Source organism: Canis lupus, chromosome 21, assembly GCF_011100685.1.
Source record: "Canis lupus familiaris isolate Mischka breed German Shepherd chromosome 21, alternate assembly UU_Cfam_GSD_1.0, whole genome shotgun sequence".
NCBI classification, from domain to species: Eukaryota; Metazoa; Chordata; class Mammalia; order Carnivora; family Canidae; genus Canis; species Canis lupus.
In genome coordinates, this window is record NC_049242.1 from 38,157,944 (window position 1) to 38,185,355 (window position 27,412).

The 27,412-nt window shown below is 42.4% G+C and overlaps 2 protein-coding genes across 4 annotated transcripts; one reads left to right on the forward strand and one right to left on the reverse strand.

Annotated features, from left to right (window-relative positions):
- Nucleotides 1–9: 9 nt before the first annotated feature.
- On the reverse strand, nt 10–26,455 carry LOC119865014 (vitamin D 25-hydroxylase). Of its 3 annotated transcripts, XM_038569121.1 has the most exons (6): nt 26,205–26,455; nt 8,881–9,022; nt 3,665–4,297; nt 2,769–3,098; nt 1,770–1,947; nt 10–201 (listed from the first exon to the last, which is right to left on the reverse strand). In XM_038569121.1, the coding sequence occupies exons 1-5, from the start codon at nt 26,427–26,429 to the stop codon at nt 1,772–1,774; spliced, it is 1,506 nt and encodes a 501-aa protein (XP_038425049.1). In that variant the 5' UTR covers nt 26,430–26,455; the 3' UTR covers nt 10–201; nt 1,770–1,771. The 3 variants fall into 3 exon arrangements, with proteins under 3 accessions (XP_038425049.1, XP_038425048.1, XP_038425050.1); XM_038569120.1 differs by having other exon boundaries at nt 10–1,947; XM_038569122.1 differs by lacking the exon at nt 26,205–26,455 and adding an exon at nt 20,502–20,548 and having other exon boundaries at nt 10–1,947.
- LOC119865017 (U6 snRNA-associated Sm-like protein LSm3) lies at nt 17,886–18,221 on the forward strand. Its single transcript, XM_038569123.1, is given in 2 exon segments — nt 17,886–18,061; nt 18,063–18,221. Coding segments are annotated over 2 exon segments (309 nt in total). The 5' UTR covers nt 17,886–17,896; the 3' UTR covers nt 18,207–18,221.
- Nucleotides 26,456–27,412: the final 957 nt, after the last annotated feature.

Sequence of the window (27,412 nt, forward strand, 5' to 3'; positions counted from 1 at the left end):
AGGCAAAACTGAGAAATGCAAACAGACATTTATTTGATTATACCATGGAACATGTAGGTCATACCTACCCTAAAACTGCCGAAATACCACCAAATTTCTCCTTTATTAGTTATGTAAATTTGTCCAGGACTTTTTCCTCTTGCAACCACAAATGTCTCAATATATCGGAGATGCAAAGACTCCTAATTCATCACACAGAAACTTGAAAATATCAACAGATAAGGTTATTAAGGTTAAATTCATATTCTTAATAGAAGTCGTTATTATGTGCATTTGCTTTAAGGCTACAACTATTCATGAGCTACGTTACAAGAGTAGAAACTCTTGATGTACAACCTTGGAAGAAATCATGTTAAAAAAAACTGTAAGTGGGTGAATAATATACATACCAGTTTGATAGGTCATAGTTCACACTTATTTTCCTGGCATCATTACTACTAGCCACTCATCATTCTCAAGTGTCCCAACATATACATTTACCCTGGCTCTAAAGCATGTTTTTTTTGATTTGTATATTGTTATCTTCAGAAAAATAACAGCAATCCATGAAAATGCCTGGAGAACTCTAAAAGGTAAAACAATTCCATCTTTAAGACCTGAGATTGGGAGATGCTTGGGTGGCTCAATGGTTGAGCACCTGCCTTTGGCTCAGGGCATGATCCTGGAGTCCCAGGATTGAGTCCCACATCAGGCTTCCTGCAAGGAGTCTGCTTCTCCCTCTGCCTGTATCTCTGCCTCTCTCTCTGTGTCTCTCATGAATAAATCAATAAAATCTTTAAAAGAAAAAAAAAGACCTGAGATTGGTTAAGAAAAAAGTGGTACTAGGAAAAATGTCTCTGCCCATAAAGAATTAATAATCACTTTTAGGAGGTCATTTTTATTATAATTACATTCTTGTAATTTCCTTTTACTGAACTGGTGCTATGGGAATGAATATTCAGGGGTTAGGGACCTTCATTTGTAAGAACAATGTAATTCTTTTTTTTTTTTTTTAAAGATTTTTTTTATTTATTAATGAGAAACAGGGAGAGAGAGAGAGAGAGGCAGAGACACAGGCAGAGGGAGAGGCAGGCTCCATGCAGGGAACCCGACGTGGGACTCGATCCCGGGTCCCAGGATCAGGCCCCGGGCTGACGGCGGCGCTAAACCACTGAGCCACCCGGGCTGCCCAAGAACAATGTAATTCTTATGATAACATCACAGGGAGCAAGATTTGAAAGCACTGGCAGGTTCTAAAATACATAGATATTTCTTCTATTATCTGCCACTGTGTCTAAAATACCTCTGTACTCCAAATTCATTTATTTAGGTTCTAATTTCTTTATTCCTCTATTAAAGTTGACTCCCTACCACACTACCCATTAATGATAATACCTGATCAGAAGGGAAATGCCACTGCCATTTGGAAGCAAACCCCCCAGGACAGGAGCAAGATGGAGTCAAGAAAGGAAGAGGGTACCTGGTGCTCAAGAAGAGGGTGAAAAGTCGGGCTGTGCCAAGGGCATCCACGGCCCTTCCTACTTAAGCAAAACCTGTCATTTGCACCTTTGTTTTCCTCCACAGATAATCCCACCTTAGGAGCCATGAAAGCTTAGAAAAAACCATAGCTAATGCCTATTATTACTTTAGTACTGCTTTCAAAGACATGCCCGTGTTCATTTGGCTGTATGATGCTGTGATTTCTGCCCAAACACATATACTGATTAGATAAACCAGGTTCAGGGATAAAAGGCAACCAGACAGCCTTTTCCCACAAAACATCCATGTACTTTCAGCGTCTTTCTGCACAGATGAGGTAGGGCTGGGGTTGCAATGTCATGCCTAATCGGGGCTTCAGATCTGGAACCAGCCCATGGGGGAAATGCAAGTGAAACCGCTGGAGCAATGCTGTGAAAAACAGGAACATCTCCATCCTAGCCAGCTGCTCTCCAAGGCAATGTCTTTTCCCTAAACAAAAAAGAACAGCATGATTTTTTAGAATCCATAATATTTACTAAAATTCATATCTAGTATATGGATACCATTCACTAAGTCTGTTATTTAAAGAAAGAGGCAGTTATGTTTATTAAAAATAACAGCTGGCACTTCAGTTCCTAGAGCCCATTTCTTTACCTTCTCTTGTCAGATCATGGACTTCTGTAAGCTTATTAATCCCCTTCCACACTTCCCTTGCACTTTGCAACACAGCCCAAGATATGCCATGAAAGATCAAATTTCAGGTAGAAATTTGAACAAATTTCATTTTGTTCTATAGATCCATGAGAAGTTCATTTCAATTCAAATGCCTAAATGTGAACCCTTCCCCAATGAAAGAAGAGCTTCTAATCCATCTTCCATTGGTCTTGTGGTCTGTGTACTTTTTTTTACAGCAAATGCAATAATTTTAGAGATGAGGTACAATGAAGAAGAAGCCAAGAGAGCTATGTTTCAATTTCACTTCAAATTATGTCATTTCCTCCCCTGGGTCTCAGTTTCTCAAGCTACCTGTTCCTACAGACTTCTAGCCCTTCAAGTTTTGATCCAAACCCAAATCCACAAGCAAAAAAGTTTCAGAAGAAGCCACAGCTTCTCAACAATTTCTAAGTGTTGAGTACAAACAGGTGTTAATGACCTCTAATTAAACCAATCTCTCCTGTAAGATTCAATGCTGTATTTTCAGAGTTGGAGTCTTTAATTCTACAACAGAACGTTTCAGATTAAGATGTCATACATGATAAATCATCATTATGCTCTGTCCTAAAGTTGTGTCCTTGTGAAAGTTTTCTTACCTAGGGAAAATGGAACCAAAGCCTCCTTCTTGGCAAAATATCCACTGCTGTCCAGAAATCGCTCAGGATAGAATATTTCTGGGTTTCTCCAGTACTTTTCATCAAAATGTACAGAATAAAGATTTGTAATTACTGTTGTGCCTTTAGGAATGGAATAACCACGTACAACTGCATCTTCAGAGGTTGCATGGAAAATTCCTAATGGCACTATATTACAGAATCTTAAAACTTCATGCAAGACTGCCTCAGTATAAGGCATTTTGCATTTGTCATCCCAAGAGGGCTTCCCAGTGGGTCCCATAATTAAATCGATCTCTTTCTGAACTTGTCCTGTTAGAGAAAAAGTGTTCAAGTTATTATGCAATTCTTAGAATTACATCCAAAGTAATTTCCCTTTGGATAGCCTATATAATAAGTCAACAAGGTACGGGTACCAGATTCAGATTTTTCATTATCTGGGAGTTCTTTTTAAACATAGGCCATATATTGTGTGCCACCAGAAACCAATGTTCTGAGTAACTCTTTTGTGAAAAACACACTAAAAGTAGTAAAAATAATTGTAATAACATCACTCTCAGCAAGGGAAATAGTGAAACATAAAACTTGAATTAAAGGAAACAAAACAGGGTTCAGGTCCCAGCTCTGCCACTTCCAGTGGCTGAGATTGGGCAAGTCAGCCATTTAGCTGGAGAAAACGGGCATAAAGAGACCCATCTCTGACATTTTTACATGACTGGAGGTAACATATGTGAAACTCTTTATAACTATGAAATATTTTTCTTGTTGGCTAGCACAGCATAAATTCCTAAATAAAATGCTTTGTACATACCCAAAGACTCTAAAACATGTGTAAGTCCTAAATGTAGGGACAGCCCTGAGATCAAGAGGATCCTCACCTTGTATATTAGGATAAAGGGCCATGAAAAGAATTGCCCACCGAAGCACATTGGTTGTAGTTTCAGTTCCAGCAATGATGAGTTCACCCACGGAAAAAATGAGGTTTTCCTTGGAGAAAGTACATGATGGGTCATTTTTACCTTGATCCATCTCATTTAAATAAGCATCAACAAAATGCTGGGGTGACTGAGGCTTTCTGTTGATGGAAGCTTTTTCAATAAGCCTGGAGAGAAAATCATACACTACAGCTGCATTTCTAAATAGCTGTTGATGTTTTCCAAAAGGTATGATACCAATCCATGGAAAGGCATTATACAGGAAGACTGAGGCACTGGCTGCTAGTTCCACATTTTCACTAAATAACTCAATCATGTGCTGAAAATCCGTGTCTTCATAAGTGAAGCGTTCTCCAAAAATGATCAGATTGGTTATGTTTGAAACAGCATTTGTTATTAATTGTTTAAGGTCAAAAGGTCTACCTTTGTATGTTTCAATAGCATCAATAAAAAAATTGGTTTCTTCTAAGATTTTAGATTCAAAAGACTTTTGGCCATATCCAAAACAGCGAAAGCTATTTACAGCTAATTTTCTGTGATCAACCCATCCTCGGCCATATCTGGAATTGAGTAAGCCTGGAAAAAAAAAAAAAAAAGTCTTAAAAAAAGCTTTATCATTCCTACATTTCCTGTTTCTAACACCTAAAAATGCTATGGAGTTAAAAAAGATGGTTAGCCATTCTTTTCCAAATTATCTTTCTATAAAACTAAAACTAGACTTAGTGGTTAAGCCTTGTTCTTTGCTACTCATTAGCCACAGAATACTGTCAACAGATAAAGCTTGTCTACTTTTTATGTGGGGACAGGCAGAAAAGACCTGTAATTCTTCCAGCACAAGAAACTGAACAGTCTTATATAATTTTACCTATTACTATAAGCCTCATCTACAAAAGACAAAATTATTTCATGTTCTATGGGTAAATTTTATATTGGACTAAAGCAAACAACTGAAAATCATGCTTGTAGGATTAAAAATTTTCTGTGTTTCTGTTTCTAGATTTTAGAATACAGATTTTTCTCCTATTAAAAGCAAATGTTCCCTAACAAGATGACTATGGAAAAGGCTAATAAGGAAGCCTGAAAGGAGGTATCAATGTGGTGGAAATATTCAAGCCAAAAGGAGGATACTATGGATTGAGTGTTTGTGTCCCCACAAAATTCGTATGTTGAAGCCTAATCCCCAAAGTGATGGTATTCAATTAGGAAGTGGGGCCTTTGAGGTGGTAATTAGGTCATGAGGGTAGAGCTTCATAAGCTAGACTGGTGCCCGTAATAAGAAACACAGGAGATGACTATTCTCAGCTATGTGAGGATACAGGAAGAAGGCCAAGAAGTTGGAATCAATGGAGAAAGTACCAGACACCAGATCTCCTGGACCCTTGATCTTGATTTTCCAGCCTCCAGATCTGTGAGAATAAATGATTGTTGTTTAAGGCACTAAGTCTATGGTATTTTTACTAAAGCAGCCCAAATGAAGACAGAGGGCAAATATGAAACTCAAACTTCTCATGTTGGTATTGTTGCCATAAAATTTCAGAGTCTCCACAGTATACTATGTATGCTCTTCTGATGTGGAATATATTCCTTTTAAATTAATTATCAAGATGCACCCTTATGTTTATTTTGTTTTTTAAAGACTTTATTTATTTATTCACGAGAGACATAGAAAGGCAGAGACAGGGATCCCTGGGTGGCGCAGCGGTTTGGCGTCTGCCTTTGGCCCAGGGCGCGATCCTGGAGACCCGGGATCGAATCCCACATCGGGCTCCCGGTGCATGGAGCCTGCTTCTCCCTCTGCCTATGTCTCTGCCTCTCTCTCTCTCTCTCTCTCTCTCTCTCTCTCTCTGTGACTATCATAAATAAATAAAAATTAAAAAAAAAAAGGCAGAGACATAGAAAGAGGGAGGAGAAGCAGGCTCCATGCAGAGAGCCCGATTCAGTACTCGATCCCAGGACTCTGGGATCACGCCCTGAGCCAAAGGCAGACGCCAACCACTGAACCACCCAGGCACCCTCACCTTTATGTTTATTGCAGAATTATTTACAATAGCCAAGATATGGAAGCAACCCAAGTGTTCATTGATAGACAAATGGGTAAAGAAGATGTGGGAGATATATATATGTGTGTGTGTGTGTGTATATATATATATATATATATATATATATATATATGTCTATGTATACATATATGCACACATATATATACATATATACATATATGTATACACACACACACAAAATGGAATAGAGAACTCAGCCCTAATAAAAGAATGAAATCTTGCCATTTGCAAAAGCATGGATGGATCTAAAGAATATAACTCTCAGTGGAATAAGTCAGAGAAAAACAAATACCATATGATTTTTACTCATATGTGGAATTTAAGAAACAAAACAAAAAAAAGACAATCAATAAAACAGACTCTAAAATATAGAGAACAAACTGGTAGTCACCAGAGGGGAGGTATGCGGGGGGATGAGTGAAATAGGTGAAGGAGATTAAGAGTACGCTTATCATGATGAGCACTGAGTAATGTATGGAGTTGTTGAATCATTACATTGTATATCCAAAACTAATAGGACACTGTAGTTTAATTATACTTGAATTAAGAAAGAGATTTGCAAAAAATTAAAAAAAAAAAAAACAAATTACCTATTAAGGGAAAAACAGGGTCACCTGGGTGGCTCAGTCGGTTAAGCATCCGACCCTTGATTTCGGCTCAGGTCATGATCTCAAGGTCGTGAGATTGAGCCCTGCCATCAGGCTCTGCACTCAGTGTGGAGTCTGCTTAAGATTCTCTCTCCCTTTCCCTCTTCTCCTCTCTGTCATGCTTTCTCTCTAAATCAATCTTTTTTTTTTTTAAAGAGAAAAACAACATCCTTAGCACATATATATATAATATGTACTTTACTCAAAACTTCACTCACAATTGGTGAAGTTGTGTACCTATGATGTACACATCATGTACCTATGATGAAAAATGTCACGTTCTCTTGTGTACACGAGGTACCTATAAAATTTACATTTCAGCAACTTTTGTGTACCAGTTTTTAAATTTGGAGCTTATAAAAAAATAAATAAATTTAGATCTTATGATAAAGCTAACCATACATAAGGGGGTCTTTGGTGCTATGCAGCCATCTTATGTTCCTATAGTCCATTGTCTTTTCTATACTCCCAGATGACCATTCAACAAATATTCAACACTTATTTATGGAACACTTACTGTGTTCCAGGAAGTATTCTAAGTGTCACAGATATATCAGTAAACAAAAGAGGCAAAGATCCCTATTCTCTTGGACCTTACATGCTAGGGAGAAGAGACAAATAAATTATACAGCCAGGAAGGAAACATAGGGTAGTCAGGGAAAATATCACTGAGAAAGTGACATAAGTAAAGATATAGGACAGAAGAGTGAGGGATCCCTGGGTGGTGCAGCGGTTTGGCGCCTGCCTTTGGCCCAGGGCGTGATCCTGGAGACCCAGGTTCGAATCCCACGTCGGGCTCCCAGTGCATGGAGCCTGCTTCTCCCTCTGCCTATGTCTCTGCCTCTCTCTCTCTCTCTCTCTCTCTCTCTGTGTGACTATCATAAATAAATAAATAAAATTAAAAAAAAAAAAAAAAGGACAGGAGAGTGAGTCTAGCAGATATTCAGGAAAGATTCCTGCCATACAGGGAAAAGCTAGTGCAAAGGCACTGGGATGACAGCAAGCCCTAGAGCAATGTATGTATATGGGATACATGTACAAGAGGGTACAGAGGAGCTTTGTGATAACTCTATGCTGGCCAAACATGGGCTGAGCCCACCTATAGGGCAACTTTTACCCAAAGAGTGAGCTAATAGTGGCTATGATTTCTCAGTTGCAAGTTCAGTGCATATGTATTTACAATAACACAAAATTTTCTACTTCTTTTTCTCTTACTGTTTTTTTGAAAATACCAAATGCTTACTTTATGATAAAAATAGTTGAAACTACAAAACTGTAGCTTTGAAAAATATATAGTATATACTTTATCCCAAATACTACTCTGATAACATCATCTTTCATTTTCACCATTTCTTTAAAGGTTTTCTATTATAATTGTGGTATAATTTCTTCTTTGACCTAATTATTATTAAGAAGAGTAAGAGGTTGGAAATTTTTGTTTTATTTATTTTATTGTTTCCAAGTATCATTATACTCTAGCCTGAGAATTCGTCCTTTAAAACTGGTGTTTTCTTTGCACTAGTCAGTTTGCTTTGTGATTTAATAAATGGTTAATTTTTATTTTCCTTTCAATATCTTTATTTTTAGTCTATGGAAACCAAATTTTGTTACATTTTTCTTTGAAAATAAGTGTGTTGCTCTCATTAGAGAGTTCTGGACACCATTATTGTAAAATTCTTACACTATTAAGTATTAAAACCACTACATCTGATTTCAACACTCTAGTTTGGGCTTTCTGCTCACCAATTCTGTTAACCTTCAACCTTTCTCCTTTTTTTTTTTTTTTTAAATTTTATTTATTTATTCATTAGGGAGACAGAGAGAGGCAGAGACATAGGCAGAGGGAGAAGCAGGCTCCATGCAGGGAGCCCAATGTGGGACTCGATCCCAGTACTCCAGGATCACGCCCTGGGCTGAAGGCAGGTGTCAAACCCCTGAGCCACCCGGGCTACCCTCTGTTGCTGTAGCTTTTGGTATCTTTGGATAAAACCATCTGTGTTCTAGCACATGTCATACTGGTTAGTAGTTAAGAAAGTCTTCTTCACATTCTATTTTGATAGTGAAAATGTCACCAGGTACTCAAGACTGGCTTTGAAAACCACTTTTGATTCAAGTATGCATGATCATGTATGTGTTCTCCTAGCTTGCTTCACAAAACTTGCAGGTATTATTAAATGCTAATTCTTTAAAATATTATTTACAATATTTATAAGACGGAATTACAACAGCAGAATTAGCAAGTACTGGTCTAAAATATGGGTATAATGTAGCCTGAAAGGTCTTCAACTATTAAGTTCTGTAATCTAAATTAATTAATTCTTTCCTGCTAATCAGTACAAGAGAACCTAAACTCTATATACTAAAATTACATAAAATAAGGAGTGTAATTTATAATAGTAAATAAATAAAATAGTAAATCACTATTTCACTAAATAGGTGAAAATAAACATACCTCCCATTTTTGTCATCTTCATGAATAAAGGAAGGCATGGTCTGTCTGCAAAAATCTCACTTTGATGAACAAGGCATTCCTTTACTACATCATAGCCATTTAAAACCACAGCTGATATACCTCCAAGATCTAAACTGAAGATCTTTGAGAAGAAAAAAAAATTTAAATGACAAAACAGAAATATTAACTATGGAAATCCAAATGTGCTAAGCCCGGTTCTCCCAGTATTTGTTACTTCCCTGAAAATGTAAGGATTTATTATTTAACTGACAATGTTTTGAGCGCCTTCTCTCCACAAGGCATAGCAAACACTACAATTTCATTACCTAGTCAGTGCCTGAAGACATAATCTTATAAATGGTATAAGGAAGACAGTACTGGGCTCATGAGGCTTGGGTTCTAGTTTAAGCTTTGTCATTAAACAAATATAGGACCCTGGACAGAACCTTTAACTTTTTTGGGCTTCAGGGTTGCCCCAGAAAATATGGTACTTGATTCAGATGCTCCTTTAAGATTCATTCCAACTCAATGCCTTCAGTAAGATCTAGGAATCTCTTTTTATTTCCAAGATAAATGAGGAAGCAGCACAATTATTTCCAGGCTTATATAGGGAGGGGATTGCCTGAGAAAGAACTTTGATGTATAAACATATTACAACTAGCCTCATTTGTATTTGGGTCTCTGAATTCCAAGTTAACAAAGAGGGTACCAAAGGGAATCTGACCTTGGAGAAAAGGCACTTACCACATAGGCACAGGTGGGTGCCCTCAGCTAAGGGAAAGGCAAGACAGAATGAATATCCATCCTATGCCTGTGCTTCATTCACCTCAGGTTCACTTACAACAGAACACCTCCTGTAGTCTACTCTAGCTAGTCCAAAATAAGAGGCTAATGCAGTGAGAGAACTATCAGTGGTGTGCAAAGATTGCTTATCTTCATCCTGTCAGGGCTTGGCTGAGAGCTAATTTTTAGGGCCAAAATACTGAATCAAGCCTCATTCTGTGCAAATAAGTAGAGCAAATTTAACCATGGTTTATACTACTTTAGAGGGAAAAAAAAAAAACAACAAATAGGTTTAATGAAGAACAGAAGTTCAGCAGAAGTAATTACAGGAAAAAATGTGATGAAGACCTTCAAGTAGTAGCAGAAGCAACCAACTGAACAATGGAGGCTTTAGCACAGGCTAGGCTCTGCCAACCGAGCAGCAGGAACCCCCAGAACCTTGGGGAGGTAGCATCGACTGTGCGCGACAAGCAGTGGTAGTAGTCAAGAGCGGCAGTGGAAGAGTTTCAGTGCCAAGAGAATGGCTTCCAGCTGGCAAATGTGGGACTCTTTCAGTTCCCAAAGCAGTAATGAAATTGTTTTAAAGCCCCAGAAGTGTAATTGTATCAGATATAAAGGGAAAACGCCTCCTTCTTGTGTGTCTCCTCTCATCTCAGTACTCTACTCTAAACTGACACCAGCTGTATGATTTTCCACCCCTCAGCAATTCTAGGATACCAGCTGGGTGTCCTAGAATTTAACTCAATTTTGACACTACCTACCTGGACATAGTTTCAGATCCCACAAGTTAAGGGCTCAGTCCCATAAGACTGCTCCCTATCTCTACTTCAGATGCCAATCACCAAGTTCGGGTTCTTCTGACCAACAGGCTATAAATTAGAGGTTCCCACGACCTCTTCCTTGGGTTCGATTAGTGGGCTAGAGTGGTTCATAGAACTCAGGAAAACATTTTACTTACTAGATTCACGGTTTATCATAGAAGGATATAACTCAGGAACAGCCATACAGAAGATATGCATAGGGAAGGTATGGGGAAAGGGGAACAAAGCTTCCATGCTCTCCCCAGGCATGCTATCTAGTCTCTGCTCACCTCCACCTGTTTACCAACATGGACACTCTCTGAACCCTGGAATTCAGGGATTGTTATGGAGCCTTTATTAGCTAGGCATGTTTAATTATATCATGGGTCACTAGTGACTGATTCAAATTCCAGCCCCTCTCCCTCCCCCAGAGGTAGTAGGGGTGTGATGGGAAGTTCCACCATCTAACCATGACTGGTTCTCCTGGCAATAAACTCCCACTTTAGGGATGCTCCAAAAATTATCTCATTAGCATAAACTCAGGTATAGTTGAAAGAGGCTTGTCATGAATTAAAAAAACACCTGTATCACTTTTAACACTTAGGAAATTCCAAGGACATTAGGAAGTATATTCCAGGAAAGAGACAAAGACCAAATATGGATTTCTTATTATAAATCACAGTATCAAAGCAGGAAGGGAAGGCATTAGTGAACAGGCACTTGTTCTGATGCAGGGGAAAAAAAAAAAAACCAAAAAACAGACTGATGGTTTCACAAGGATGGTAGAAGAAGACGCTGGGGCTGCAAGCTGTGGTAATACGGATAGAGAACAAACAGGAGCATCGTATTGCAGGGTAAAGCTGTCAGGTGTGGACACTATGGATTACAAAGACCAAGAAGGAGCCATGGCTTGAGAAAGCTGTTACACAATCCACCTTTACTAAAAAATGTGGACCCCTATTTGAGAGTAAACCTGGGGAAATTATCATTTGACCTAGCATCTATTCTGGTATTATGCTGTTTTCAAGGACTTTCCGGAAGGTTTCATTCTTCGAGCTGTTGAGGACCTAAACTGCCTGTGTTGGCTCTGTTTTTCTTCCCAGCCTGACATCACTGCTTAGAGTGTTGATTGATTTTCAGAATGTAAACAGGAGATGGCTATTTCTTACCCTTCCATCCCTGACACTCTGATCCAAACCACCTTCAATTTTTTCCAAGGTTATCATGACAGCCTCTCAACTTGTGTCTTGATAGGTGGTTCTCCACATGGCATACTCCTGCTACATGGCCTTTGTATGTGTTCTCTTGGCCTGGAATGTTCTTCCTCCAGTTTTGCCTAGTTTTGTCCTTGATTTCCTTTAAGCCTTTGTTCAAATGTCTTTGCAGTGAGGCCTGCTCTAACTCAGTTAAAATTCTATCCCTAACTTAACTGACTTCACACTCTGTACTTTGATGTACTGTATCATTTACTTATTGTATTTATATTGTCCGTCTCCCCCACCACCACCTCAGCCCCCAAGGGTATGTAAGCTATATGAGGACAGGGATTTTTACCACTGTTTGGTTTACTACCAAACAGGTATCTTCACAGCTAGGACAGTGCCTAACAGACGCTGACAATCAGTAAGTATATGTTGAATTATTGAATAGTGGCGAAGACACACATTTAAATACACTATTTAGGGATCCCTGGATGGCGCAGCGGTTTGGCGCCTGCCTTTGGCCCAGGGCGCGATCCTGGAGACCCGGGATCGAATCCCACGTCGGGCTCCCGGTGCATGGAGCCTGCTTCTCCCTCTGCCTGTGTCTCTGCCTCTCTCTCTCTCTGTGACTATCACAAATAAATAAATAAATACCTTAAAAAAAAAAATTTAAATACACTATTTATACAACATCATAGGTGAAGGGCTAGTAACAGAGGGATGTGAAAAGTGCCATTGATGAAAACAACCAACTGCTTCCCACTTTTCAACCTTTGTGTGGGCTGTTTTCTCATTTGAAATGCCTCCCTTGACTGTCATACTCTCCAAACTATACCAAGTCTTTAGGGAACATCCTCTATAAAGCCTTTCTTGGTGCATTCTCCTTCTCTCTCTCTCCTTTGAACCACCACAGCACAAGCTTAGATACTCCCATGGCACTCATTTAATACTACCTTGCACCGGAAGCCAGGAATACTCTTGTCTTCTGCTTGGCTGCTAAATTATAAACTCCACAGAATCAGTGATTTCATCTCTTTCGTCTTCTGAACCTTCCATAAAATCACACCTAGTGCCTTGCATAAAGATCTAAATAAAAGCCAGGAACTTGCCAGATCCACTTGCCTTAAAGTAAAGGAATTGCTTTATTGTCCTTACATGCATTACCTGAAAATAATCTGTAAAAAACACTTTTACTCCCTTTGCTAGCTAGGAAATGCTACTCAAAATTTGGATTCAGATTAAAGTCATTGCAGAAGCTTACACATTCAGAGTGAATCTCCAAGGAAATGATACTTCTTGATGTGGTATATTTCTATCTAAGATTACCTTTAAAATGAATGTATGAGCCCCAAGGTCTGGTTGTTTTCAAGAATTATAAAAAAAGAACTGAAGTCACAGACTTCATAAAAGTAAGTGACACTTAAAGTGACCGCCATTTCTCACAAGCAATTTTCAAGTCCAGGTTTTTCCTGTGAGCCTACATTTCCAGTGAAGAAGATAATAGAAAAATAAAATTCCATTTACTAATAAGCCCTATAAACAACTTTCTATAACCTTTCAGAAGTATAAGAGGTAACAGTCTCTTCCTACTTCCAAAAAAGGTATAGTATTTTAACAACTTATACTAACTGTGAGACTTTAGCAGAATTGCAAAATACCTCAAAAGCAATGAGATACCTTTACTGCTTCTCAACTAAGATAAAGATCAAATGTTGCCAGGGAGAAGGGTCCAAAATGGAGATAAAGAAAGACTTGGAACTCACCTCCTCCACTGACACACCAAATCTATACCTATTTATAAAGCAATTCTTCCTGAAGGAATGAGGGCTACCTGAACAGCTTCTATAGAACAAAAGAGGGGATCCCTGGGTGGCGCAGCGGTTTGGCGCCTGCCTTTGGCCCAGGGCGCGATCCTGGAGACCCAGGATCGAATCCCACGTCGGGCTCCCGGTGCATGGAGCCTGCTTCTCCCTCTGCCTGTGTCTCTACCTCTCTCTCTCTCTCTGTGACTATCATAAGTAAAAAAAAAAAAAAAAAAAAAAAAAAAAAAAAATTTAGAACAAAAGATAGGCCACATAAAGAATGACAAGAGAAAATGGAGACTATGGTAACAAAGGGAACCCCACCCCCAGTGCTTGAACTGCAGTGGGGAGGGACAGCACTGAGGGACTGAGATGAGATTCACCTGTCTTGGTGCACAGGAAAAAAGCCATGGTTTAAAAGGGTAACTAGAATATATTTGGGTACCTGGGTGGCTCAGTCAGTTTTTTTTTTTTTAAAGATTTTATTTATTTGAGAGAAAGAGAGAGAGAGGGAGAGGGAGAGCAAGAGCGGGGTGGAGGGGCAGAGGGAAAGGGAGAAGCAGACTCTCTGCTGAGCATGGAGCCCTATGTGGGGCCTGATCCCAGGACCCTGGGATCACAACCTGAGATGAAGGCAGATGCTAAACCGATTGACACCCAGGCGCCCTGAGCACCCAACTCTTGATCTCAGCTTGGGTCTTGAGCTCAGGGTCATGAATTCAAGTCTCATGTTGGGCTTCACAGTGGGTATGGAGCCTACTTAAAAAAAAAAAAGAAAAAAGAAAAAAGGGCAGAGTGCCTGGGTTGGTTAAGTGTCTGCCTTTAGCTGGGATCAAGCCCCACATCAAGCTCCCTGCTCAGTGGGGAGCCTGCTTCTTTCCTTCTGCAGCTCCCCTTCTTGTACTCTCTTGCTTTCTCTAATAAATAAATAATCTTTAAAAAAAAAAGAAAGAGCAACTAGAATATAAAAAAATTAGCCCTTAGAACCCTGCCAAAGGTCAGGGGAGCTACTGGAAGCCAGGAAGCCAGGACTGGCAAATGCATGGTTTACATATCTCTTCCACCATGACAGCACAGAAAGAAGCAGGGGGTAGGCACCAAAGCCACCTGCAGCCTCAGTGCACTGGGCCCCTACCCCACACTAGTCCAAGCCATCCCGATCAGAAGGCCCCAGCACAGCATACACAATTCCAGCTGTCTCACCAATGTGACAGGTGCAAAGCACCCTGGAGTACTCCAGGCCCATACCACTTCAGTTCCAGATGACTTGCCAGGGTACCCCCAGTGTAGAGGGCCCAAGGAACTCCTAGCTGTTTGCCTTGCCTTGGCTTTAGCCACCCTGCCAAGGGCACCCCCTGCTTAGAGGGCCCTGGGACCCCATGTCAATTTCAGCTCCAGACTCTGTGCCAGGGCATCCTCTGCTTGGAGTACACTGGGACTACCCCTCTTACACCTACTTTACCTTCAGCTATCCTGCCAGGATGCTCTCTGTGTGGAAAGCCCCAAGACCACTTGGTTTACAACCACTTCAGCTTAGGCTGTCCTGCCAGGGCACCCTCTGTGCGAAGACCCCTGGATTACCCTGGTCCATGCCTACTTCAGCTCCAGCCATCCCACCAGAGGGGCTCCAGCAGAGTGTCCAGGACCTCTAGCCCACATAAGCCACAGCTCCAGCCAGTCAGTCAGTCACCAGGCACAGTCAACCAAGGAATGACCATACACAAGACCGCTAATGTTTAGAAGTATGAATTCATTTAATTCATAAAAACAAACACAGAAAGTCAAGCAAAATGAGAAGACAGGAGAATATGTTCCAAATGAAAGACTAAGACAAAATGTGAGAAAAGAACTAAAAAAAATGGAGATAACCAATCTACCTGATAGAGTTCAAAGCAGGTTTGATTTCTGGGGAAGGTGGTGAAATAGGAGGATCTCAAAATCTCCTTGTCCCATGGGTATACCTAGATAACACCCATATCAGAGTAAATAACCCAGACAATGACCCAAAGACTGCCAGAACAGACTCTCCACAGCTAAATGTAGAGAAAAGAGTCCACATTGAAAATGATAGGAAGGGTGACTTCGTTAGGAAACCTGTCCCATGGGGACGGAGGGCCCCTGTAAGCACAGAGCAGATCCCACACTGAGCCCCAGAGATACAGGCCCCTGCACCAAGAAAAATCCAAAGAACATTTGGCTTTGAAAACAGAGAGACTTACTATGATGAATTTTCACAATTAATGAGGCTTAATACCTGGAACTTTAAAAGTGGGGGGGGAGGGTAAGCTCTTGGGAGAGCTGGAGGGTGATAGGAAACTGAAAGGGTGATAGGAAACTGAAACTTAAAGAGACAGCATAATAAACAGCACTGCTGAGATACAGGTAGAAAGAGCAATTCGAAAAATGCCTAGGGGATATGGAAAGATTTATTTACTAATCTCAGAACCTATGCTGGAGGGGTAGGGACAATTAGGAAACTTCTCAAAAAACAAAAGAGCTAGCAGCCGCCATTCTGCCTCTCACCTAAATAACACAGATGCCTGGGGGAACCAGTACAATGGGAATACTCTGGACCTAGCCTGTGGAAAGCACACCCAGCCCTGTGCTCTTTTGGGACCCACTCCTCCAATCTGCCCTCAGCAGGAGTCCATCATCCAAATCAGCACCACAAGCCTGGCACTGTGCAAGCAGCCCTGTCGGGGGGCCAGCAACACTCCAAAGGGGCTCCTGTCCAGGTGAGGGGAAGATAGCCACACACCCCAGTTCCACTGTAGCCCCAGAGTGGGCGGCGGGGGAAGGAGGGGTGGTAGACATCAGGTCAGCTTGCAGCCCATACCCACCAATGAAAGTCTTTTAGGGAACAAAAGAGGGAGGGCCCCCGGGAGTCTGGTGGAACCATGGCTCTGCCAAATACCTGGTCTGACCCCACTCAAGCCCATGGTAGAGGACTTTAACACTCCACTTACATCAATGGATAGATCATCTGAGCAGAAAATCAACAAAGAAACAATGGCTTTGAATGACACACTGGACCAAGTGGATCTGGCAGATATATTCAGAGCATTCCATCCTAAAACAGTGGAATTAAACTTTTCAAGTGCACATGGGACATTCCCCAGAACAGATCACATGTTAGGGTAAAAAAAAAAAGTAAAAAAATTGAAAAAATTGAAATTATAACATGCATCTCTTCCAGCCACAATGCTAAGAAACCAACCACAAGAAAAAAATCTGGAAAGAACACAAATACTTGGAGGTTAAATAACATCCTACCAAACAATGAATGGGTCAAGCAGTAAATCAAAGAGGAAATAAAAAAATACATAGACACCAATGAAAATGAAAACACAATGGGCCAAAATCTTTGGGATGCAGTAAAAGCTGTTCTAAGAGTGAAGATTATAACAATATAGACCTGCCTCAAGAAGCAAGAAAAATCTCAACCTAGTCTCATACTAAATGAGCTGGGAAGGGACGCCTGGGTGGCTCAGTGGTTGAGCCTTTGGCTCAGGGTGTGATCCTGGGGTCAAGGAACGAGTCCCACATCGGGCTCCCTGCAAGGAGCCTGCTTTCTCTGCTGTGTTCTCTGCCTCTCTCTCTCTCTGTCTCTGTCTCTCATGAATAAATAAATAAATAAATAAATAAATAAATAAATAAAATCTTTAAAAAAATTAAAACAGTAGAACAGATCAATGAACCAAGAGCTGGTTCTTCGAAAAGATCAACAAAATTGATAAACTTTTAGCTAGACTAATAAAGAAAAATGGAAAGGGCACCCAAATTAATCAAATCAGAAACAAAAGAAGTAATAACCCACTCCACAGAAATACAAAGGATTGTAAGAGACTACTAAGAAAAATTATATATTAACATATTGGACAACCTAGTTGAAATAGATTCCTAGAAGCATACAATCTTCCAAAACTGAATCAGGAGGAAACAGCAAATCTGAACAGGCTGATTTCTAGTAATGACACTGAATGACTAATAAAAAACTCCCAATAAATAAGAGGATCTGATGGCTTCACAAGTGAATTCTACCAAATACTTAAGAGTTAATACTTAGTCTCCTCAAACTATTCCAAAAAACAGAAGAAGAGGGAAAGTTTCCAAATACATTCTACAAGGCCAGCATTACCTTAATACTAACAAAAAAGACACTACAAACACTCACAGACACACACACACACACAAAGATCCCAAACTACAGGCCAATATCCTTGATGAACAGAACCAGAAATTGTCAATAAAATATTAGTAAACCAAATTAAAAAATTAATTAAATTGATCATTCACCATGATCAAGTGGGATTTATTCTGGGGATGTAAGCCTGTTTCAATTTTTGAAAATCAATCCAAATAACACACCACATTAACAAAATGAAGGATTAAAATAACACAACCGGGGAAAGGGCACAGGGTTTGAAAGATGGCGGACGACGTGGACCAGCAACAAACTACCAACACCGTAGAAGAGCCCCTGGATCTCATCAGGCTCAGCCTGGATGAGCGAATTTATGTGAAAATGAGAAATGACCGAGAGCTTCGAGGCAGATTACATGCATATGATCAGCATTTAAATATGATATTGGGAAGATGTGGAAGAAACTGTGACTACTATAGAAATTGATGAGGAAGCATATGAAGAGATATATAAATCAACAAAATGGAATATTCCGATGCTTTTTGTCCGGGGAGATGGTGTTGTACTAGTTGCTCCTCCATTAAGAGTTGGCTGAAACAAAGAATTTATCATGTATGAAATATAGGAGATTTTGTATGATTGCCTCTTTAAATGTAGAAGACATCCAAAAGAGAAACCTGCGTTCATTTTGATATTAAGAAATGACCAAGGATTCTTCCACTCCTGAAATGAGTTGATTTGCAGAAAACTCAAAAATTCTTAAGCTAAAGGGCATTTAAATTTTTTTCCAGGGATCCCTGGGTGGCGCAGCGGTTTGGCGCCTGCCTTTGGCCCAGGGCGCGATCCTGGAGACCCGGGATCGAATCCCACGTCGGGCTCCCGGTGCATGGAGCCTGCTTCTCCCTCTGCCTGTGTCTCTGCCTCATTCTCTCTCTCTCTCTCTCTCTCTGTGACTATCACAAATAAATAAAAATTTAAAAAATAAATAAATAAATAAATTTTTTTCCAACTCTTTCAATAAATGTGATCACCAGGATGCAAAAAAAAAAAAAAAAAAAAATGACACAACCATTTCAATAAATGCAGAAAAAGCATTTGAAAAAATTCAACATCCATTCACAATGAAAACTCAAAACAAAGTGGGTTTAGAGGGAGTTCACCTCAACATAATACAGACCATGTATGACAAACCTATAGCCAACATCATACACAATGGTGAAAAATTAAGAGTTTTTCCTTTAAGATCAGGAACAAGACAAGGATGTCCACTCTCACCACTTTTATTCAATATAGTACTGGAAGTCCTAGCCACAGTTTCACAGTACTGGAAAAAAATAATAAAAGGCACCAAAATTGATAAGGAAGAAGTAAAACTATTTGTAGATGACATTATACTATACATAGAAATCCCTAAAGACTCCACCAAAACACTCTTAGAAGTAACAAATGAGTCATAGATTACAAAGTCAACATACAGAAATCTACTCCATTGTCATAACTAATAACGAAGTAGCAAAAAAAGAAATTAATAAAACAATTCCATTTATAATTGCACCAAAAATAATAAAATACCTAGGAATAAATTTTTTTTTCCCTAGGAATAAATTTAACCAAGGAGGTGAAAAGCCTACACTCTGAGATCTATAAAACACTTGATAAAAAAAAATTGAAGATGACACAAATGGAAAGATATTCCATGCCCATGGATTGGAAGATCAGTATTGTTAAAATGTCCACATTGTCCAAAGCAATCTAGAGATTTAACATAATCCCTATCAAAATATACAGAGCATTTTTCATAGAACTAGAAATCCTAGAACAAACAATCCTAAAATTTGTATGGAATCACAAAAGATCCCAAACAGCCTAAGCAATCTTGAAGAAGAAAAAAAGTGGAGGTATTACAATCCCAGATTTCACGATATAGTACAAAGATACAATAATCAAAATACTATGATCCTGGCACAAAAACAGACACATAGATTAACAGAACAGAAAAGAGAGCCTAGAAATAAACCCATGATTATACAGTCAATCTACAACAGAGCAGGCAAAAATATGCAATGAAGAAAAGACAGCCTCTTCAACAAATGGTGCTGGCAACACTGGACCAATACATGCAAAGAATAAAACTGGACCACTTTCTCACACCATATACAAAAATAAACTCATAATGGATTAAAGACCTAAATATAAGTCCTGAAACCATAAAAATACTAGAAGAGAATATAGGGAGTAATCTCCTGGTCATTTCCCTTAGCAATTTATTTAGATAGATTTCCTCAGGCAAAGGAAACAGAAGCAAAAATATATATATACATATAATAATAATAATAAGCTATTGGGATTACACCAAAAGAAAAACTTTTATACAGTAAAGAAAACCATTGAAAAAACAAAGCAAAACAAAATAAAAACTGAAAAGGCAACTTACTGAATGGGAGTAGGTATCTGCAAATGATATAGCCAAAAAGGGTTTGACATACAAAATATATAAAGAAATTATATAATTCAACACCAGAAAATGCCAGTTAAAAATTAGCTGAGGGGCAGCCCCGGTGGCGCAGCGGTTTAGCGCCACCTTCAGCCCAGGCGTGATCCTGGAGACCAGGGATCGAGTCCCACATCGGGCTTCCTGCATGGAGCCTGCTTCTCCCTCCACCTGTGCCTCTGCCTCTCTCTTTGCTCTCTCTGAATGAATGAATAAATAAAATCTTTAAAAATAAATAAATAAAAATAAAAATAAAAATAAAAATTAGCTGAGGACTTGACTAGGCATTTTTCCAAAGAAGACAAACACATGTCACAAACCATATGAAAAGATGATCAATATCACTTTTGATCATCAGGGAAATGTACATCAAATATACGATGAGATATCACATTTTACCTGTCAGAATGGCTAGTATCTGGGGTGCCTGGGTGGCTCTGTCGATTAAAAGTCCTGCCTCTTGATCTCAGTTTAGGTCTTGATTTCAAGGCTGTGAGTTCAAGCCCCAAGTTGAGCTCCACACTGGGCATGGAGCCTACATTAAATAAATAAATAAATAAATAAATAAATAAATAAATAAATAAATAAATAAATAAATAAAAAGGATGGCTAGCATAAAAAAAAAAAAAAACAACAAGAAATAACAAGTGTTGTCAAGGATGTGGAAAAAAGGGAACCCTTGCACAATGTTGGTGGGAATGTAAACTGGCACAGCCACTCTGAAACAGTATGGTTCATCAAAAAATTAAAATTAGTTATAGCATACAAGGTGCCTGGGTGGCTCAGATGTTTAAGTGTTGGACTTCTGGTTTTGGCTCAGGTTGTGATCTTAAGGTCTTGGAATGGAGTCCTGAGGCCAGCTCTGCGCTCAGCAGGGAGTCTGCTTCCCCTATCCCTCTGCCCCTCCTCTCACCCATGTATGGATTCTCTCTCAAATAAATCTTAAGAGAAAAAACAACATACAATTCAGTAATTCTACTGTTATTTGTCCAAAGAAACTGAAAACACTATTTCAAAAAGATAGATGCACTGCTACATTTATTACAGCATTATTCACAATAGCCAAGATATGGGAGCAATCTAAATGTCCACCAATAAAGGAATGTATGAATAAGATGTGATATAATGAATACATACACAATGGATATATACTGGAGTATTACTCAGCCATAAAAAGAGATCTTGCCAACGGTGACAACATAAACAGACACAGAGGTTATTATGCTAAGTGAAATAAGTCCTACAGAAAAGACAATTGCCATATGATTTCACTTTTATGTAGAATCTAAAAACAAAACAAACAAAAGCAGAAACAGATTCATAAATACAGAAAACTGGAGGCAGCCAGAGGGGGATTGGGTGGATGGACAAAATGGATGAAGGCAAGTGGGAGATAAAAGTTTCCAGTTATTCATATACCAGGAAAAAAAAAAAAAGTTTCCTGTTATGGGCAGCCCCTGTGGTGCAGCGGTTTAGCGGTTTAGCGCTGCCCTCAGCCCAGGGCATGATCCTGGAGACCCGGGATCGAGCCCACGTCAGGCTCCCTGCACGAAGCCTGCTTCTCCCTCTACCTGTGTCTCTGCCTCTCTCTCTCTCTCTCTGAATAAATAAAATAAAATCTTAAAAAAAAAAAGTTTCCAGTTATGGAAGATGTAAATCAGGGAAATGAAAGATACAGCACAGGGAAATGTTACTGTGATAGCATTGTATGGTGGCAGGCCACCCTGCGGTGAGCCTAAAATAGTGCAGAGTTGTTAAATCACTGCTTTACACCTAAAACTAATGTACACGTGCCTCAACTATACTTCAATTAAACAAAAGATCAAATGCTGTCGATGACTTAATTAAGAGGTTAAGTGGTTTCAATATGCTAGGTGGTTTTCAGCTTAAGTGTAAGGCAGAGTCAGTCAAACAATTATCTACTCTTCAATGCATACATCCTTTTCATTTTTGCTCATCTTTCCTCTGTTTCTCCTGTACTTACTAGTACTACTGATTTTTCCACTTCCAGTAAAGAGTACTCTTTGTAAAGAACGACAATCACCTCAAATAGTTACAACAGCAATGCAAGTAATTACTGATACCAAACTCTTAAATCCATTGAATCAAAATGACAGTCTTATCATAATTTGTAATCTATTTTGATAGGAGGGACGCCTGGGTGGCTCAGGGTTGAGCGTCTGCCTTCAGCCCAGGGCATAATCCTGGAATCCCAGGATCGAGTCCCACATCAGGCTCCCTGAATGAAGCCTGCATCTCCCTCTGCCTGTGTCTCTGCCCCTCTCTCTCTCTGTGTCTCTCATGAATAAATAAATAAAATCTTTAAAAAAAAAATCTATTTTGATAGGAAACTCAGATCACTCCCTTCTGGAAAAGAATGTTCCTTGTAAATACAGTGCTCCTATCAGTTCAAATATTTGTGTATGAAAAACAACTTCCTATTCAAGACAGCATTTCACATAATTGATTTAAAGATACATTTTATGTTATAGGCCTAATAAATTGTTTCCAATTAATAACCAAGAACATTTGAGTAGCAGTTTGTTTCTAGTTATTTTCATTACACATGAGGAAAAATTAAAATTCAGAGAAAAATCGAGTTTTATCTGACAAAAGAGGACTCAACTTCTAATCTCATACTTCCACATCTTAGGATTTCTCTAGAATATCATGGTACCAGCATGCCAGAAGTCATACATGTTCAACGGAAATCACAGAAACACACTCAGTTCCTGGAGAACTGGAAGGTTGACAATAAAATATAAGAATTATATACATTTGCTTTACCTAAGTTCACTTTCCGTTTAACGTCAACCATGAGACATGTGCAAAAACCCAGGATAATTCTTGTAAACTCTGGTTCAAATAAAGATTGAAGCCTCCACCTGAAATACCACAATTGCCAAACAGCAACGCTATCTTATTCCTTCAAAGCACTCACAATTTGTGGCCGATATTTAGATTTGCTCTCTCTCACTGGGCTCTAATTCCCTAAAATCAGGCAGTGTCTGCCTTCCTCATCTCATCCTCAGCACCTTGCAGGGCCTGGCTTGTGGCTGCACAGGAATGAATGGATTCAAAGCAAAACAGGTGAGCTTGGGATCCCTGGGTGGTGCAGCGGTTTGGCGCCTGCCTTTGGCCCAGGGCGCGATCCTGGAGACCCGGGATCGAATCCCACGTCGGGCTCCCGGTGCATGGAGCCTGCTTCTCCCTCTGCCTCTCTCTCTCTCTCTCTCTCTGTGACTATCATAAATAAATAAAAATTAAAAAAAAAAAAAAAAAAAAAAAAAAACAGGTGAGCTTGGCCAGTGCCCTGGGAAGTCTGCCTCTGTCTGAGGTCTGGACACCCTTGCAATCACACGCTTCAGTACTGCACACCCCTTTCCTCCCCTGCAGGGAGCAGCGGTGTGACTGTGTGCAAGTCCCTCAGCATTTCTGGGCTGTGCTTTCCATCTCTGCACAGTGGGAAATGATGGGGAAACACAGGACTGGCTGAGGACAAAGCACACTGACAAGTCCTTGAAACAGGGGAAGTGACATTCCTCTACAGACTCAACTGCTAGATGTTCATACTTTGCTAAGGGCAGAAGGCAAACTCAGCCTGACCCCCAGGATCCTGTAAGCCTATTTTAACATATACAAATTCCTTTAAAGAAACAGTCAACAAAACTAAAAGACAACCTTCAGAATGGGAGAAGATATTTGCAAATGACATATCAGATAAAGGACTAGTATCCAAGATCTATAAAGAACTTATTAAACTCAACAGCGAAGAAACAATCCAATCATGAAATGGGCAAAAGACATGAACAGAAATCTCACAGAGGAAGACATAGACATGGCCAACATGCACATGAGAAAATGCTTCGCATCACTTGCCATCAGGGAAATACAAATCAAAACCACAATGAGATACCACCTCACACCAGTGAGAATGGGGAAAATCAACAAGGCAGGAAACAACAAATGTTGGAGAGGATGTGGAGAAAGGGGAACCCTCTTACGCTGTTGGTGGGAATGTGAACTGGTGCAGCCACTCTGGAAAACTGTGTGGAGGTTCCTCAAAGAGTTAAAAATAGACCTGCCCTACGACCCAGCAATTGCACTGCTGGGGATTTACCCCAAAGATACAGATGCAGTCAAACGCTGGAACACCTGCACCCCGATGTTTCTAGCAGCAATGTCCACAATAGCCAACTGTGGAAGGAGCCTCGGTGTCCATCGAAAGATGAATGGATAAAGAAGATGTGGTCTATGTATACAATGGAATATTCCTCATCCATTAGAAACGACAAATACAAAAAAAAAAATAAAAAAAAAAATAAAAAATAAAAAATAAAAAAATAAAAAAATAAAAAAAAAAAAAAGAAACGACAAATACCCACCATTTGCTTCAATGTGGATGGACCTGGACGGTATTATGCTGAGTGAAATAAGTCAATCGGAGAAGAACAAACATTAATATGGTCTCATTCATTTGGGGGAATATAAAAAATAGTGAAAAGGAATAAAGGGGAAAGGAGAAAAAATGAGTGGGAAATATCAGAAAGGGAGACAGAACATGAGAGACTCCTAACTCTGGGAAACGAACGAGGGGTGGTGGAAGGGGAGGTGGTCGAGGGGTAAGGGTGACTGGGTGATGGGCACTGAGGGGGGCACTTCATGGGATGAGCACTGGGTGTTATTCTATATGTTGGCAAATTGAACACCAATAAAAAATAAATAAAAAAAAAAAAAAGAATTTTCCCTTTGGGCAGCCCAGGTGGCTCAGTGGCTGAGCATCTGCCTGCAGCCCAGGGCATGACCCTGGAGACCTGGGATGAGTCCCAAGTCCGGCTCCCCGCATGGAGCTTGCTTCTCCCTCTGCCTGTGTCTCTGCCTCTCTTTCTGTATGTCCCATGAATAAATAAAAATAAAAAATAAAAAAAATAAAAAGGAATTTTCCCATCATCTCTAAACCCCCAAGATACATGTTGCACTGAAAGCACATGGCCCACTGAAAGACATTTGAAGGGTCTCAGGACTCAGGGTTTATCAGACATAATAGGTGACCTTTTCCCAACAATAGCTAGCCCCCTCAAGGTCCTGGAAACCTTGCCTCCAAAACTCCTTGGAGAGTACCTCCCCTCAGACCCCTCCCAGCTCCCAGGTATATAATCAGCCACACCTCACAGGCCTGGGGCAGTAGCAATTCCTGCCCACGGGTCCTGTCCCTGTGCTTTAATAAAACCACCATTTTGTAAAGAGGTCTCAAGAATTCTTTCTTGGTGGTGGGCTCCGGACCTCACCCCACCAAACCTCACCTATATACCAAAACCTCATCAGGAAAGACTGCAAGTAGCAGGTCGGCGGGACGGTGAGATTACAGGTGAGCCTCCCGTGGGGGGGGATGCTGGCCGGCCGCACAGTCGTGTCGGCCACGAGGATGCTCCCGACCACCAGGCCGCCACTGCCCCTGCGCTGTGGGCCTCCGCACCGGTTTTTAGTCCCGAACTCCTTCGTTCTTCCATGATTATTTCCCAGAGCCCCTCCCGGCCAGGCCCTTCCCTGCGCTTCCTGCTCCCTCCAGTAGACGCCTAGACGAGCCATCCTTAGATGCAAACATTTAGGAATGTCCCATTAAACGTTAATCTGGACCTAGGGTTTGGATGCCTCATTTTCGCCAGAAGCCAGACAGATCCGCACACACGTCTACTTCCCACAGGCTGACAAAAAAAAGGGGGGGGGGGCAAAAAACCCACCACCCCCCCAGGGCCCCACTGCGCCTGCGCGGAGCACAGCCTGGGCGCTCTCGGAGCGGCGGGTCCCACGGCGCAGGCGCAGCACCTCGGCGCCCTCAGCAAGCCGGAGGGTCCCGCGGGATACCGCTAGGCGGCGGCAGCGGGCGGCCCTGCGGGGCGGGGCTTCCCCGGCGGGGCGCGGCCTCGGGCAGGTCTACACCCGCCCCCGCCCCGACTCGGGAAGCCGGTTTCCCTCCAAGTCGCTAGAACGCCGAAGGGGCGTCCCGACCGCTCGGGCCCCGCGGCGGCCGTGCAGCCCACCCCGGAGGAAGGCCCGGGGCCCCCGCCCGCAGCCCGCAGCCCGCAGCCCGCCGGGCTGTACCTCGCCGTACACCCGGCTCTGCTTTCTCATGTAGACGTGGGCGAGCTCGCCCGAGGCCGCCAGCGAGTAGATGTTGCCGATAAATGGCAGCCCCGACGGCCCGGGGGGGAAGCCGGCCGGCCGCCTCTGCTTCAGCAGCTGGCGGACCCCCAGCACGAAGAGCAGCAGAAGGAGCGCGGCTCCGAGCCCCGCGGCGCACGCCTCAGCGCCCGGGGGACCCCGCATGGCAGGGCCGCGGGCCGGGGCCGCCAACCCCGCCGCCGAGCAGCGCGCTCGCCCCAGGCCGCCGCCCCCCGGCCCCGCCCCCGGCCCGCCACCGGCCTCGGCCGGCCGCCCTGGCCCCGCCCCCTGGCCCTCGGCCGGCCGCCCTGGCCCCCGCCCCGGCCCCGCCCCTGGCCCTCGGCCGGCCGCCCTGGCCCCGCCCTGGACCTCGGCCCTGGCCCGGCCCCGCCCCCTGGCCTTCTGCCGGCCGCCCCTGGCCCCGCCCCCTGGCCCTCGGCCGGCAGCCCCGGCCCCGCCCCTGGTCCCGCCCCCTGGCCCTCGGCCGGCCGCCCTGGCCCCGCCCCCTGGCCATCGGCCGGCAGCCCTGGCCCCGCCCCCTGGCCCTCGGCCGGCCGCCCTGGACCCCGCCCCCTGGCCCTCGGCCGGCCGCCCTGGACCCGCCCCTGGACCCGCCCCCTGGCCATCGGCCGGCAGCCCCGGCCCCGCCCCCTGGCCCTCGGCCGGCCGCCCTGGACCCGCCCCTGGACCCGCCCCCTGGCCCTCGGCCGGCAGCCCCGGCCCCGCCCCCTGGCCCTCGGCCGGCCGCCCTGGCCCCGCCCCTGGCCCCGCCCCCTGGCCATCGGCCGGCAGCCCCGGGGCCCCGCCCCCTGGCCTTTGGCCGGCCGCACCGGGCAGTTACTCGGGCCCCGCCAGGCTCGGAGTCTGCGGCGCAGAGGCGGCGGCCACTCTTTGGATCTGGGCGTGGCTCCCAGCGAACTCGACAGTGGGGGGAGGGGGGTGGCCCCTTTCCAGGGTGTGGACCCCGGGGCCTGGGGAACGCGTGGGCATCACCTCCCTCAGTGACCCGGGAGGCTCCTGCTTCCCTGGCCAGCCCTTTCTGAGGGTGGCTTTTTAGGAACTATTACATAAGAAACTCTTAAATGAGCTATTTAGGAGTGAAAAAACTGCAAACATGATCAGAACTCAGTCCTGAGCTAAACCTGATA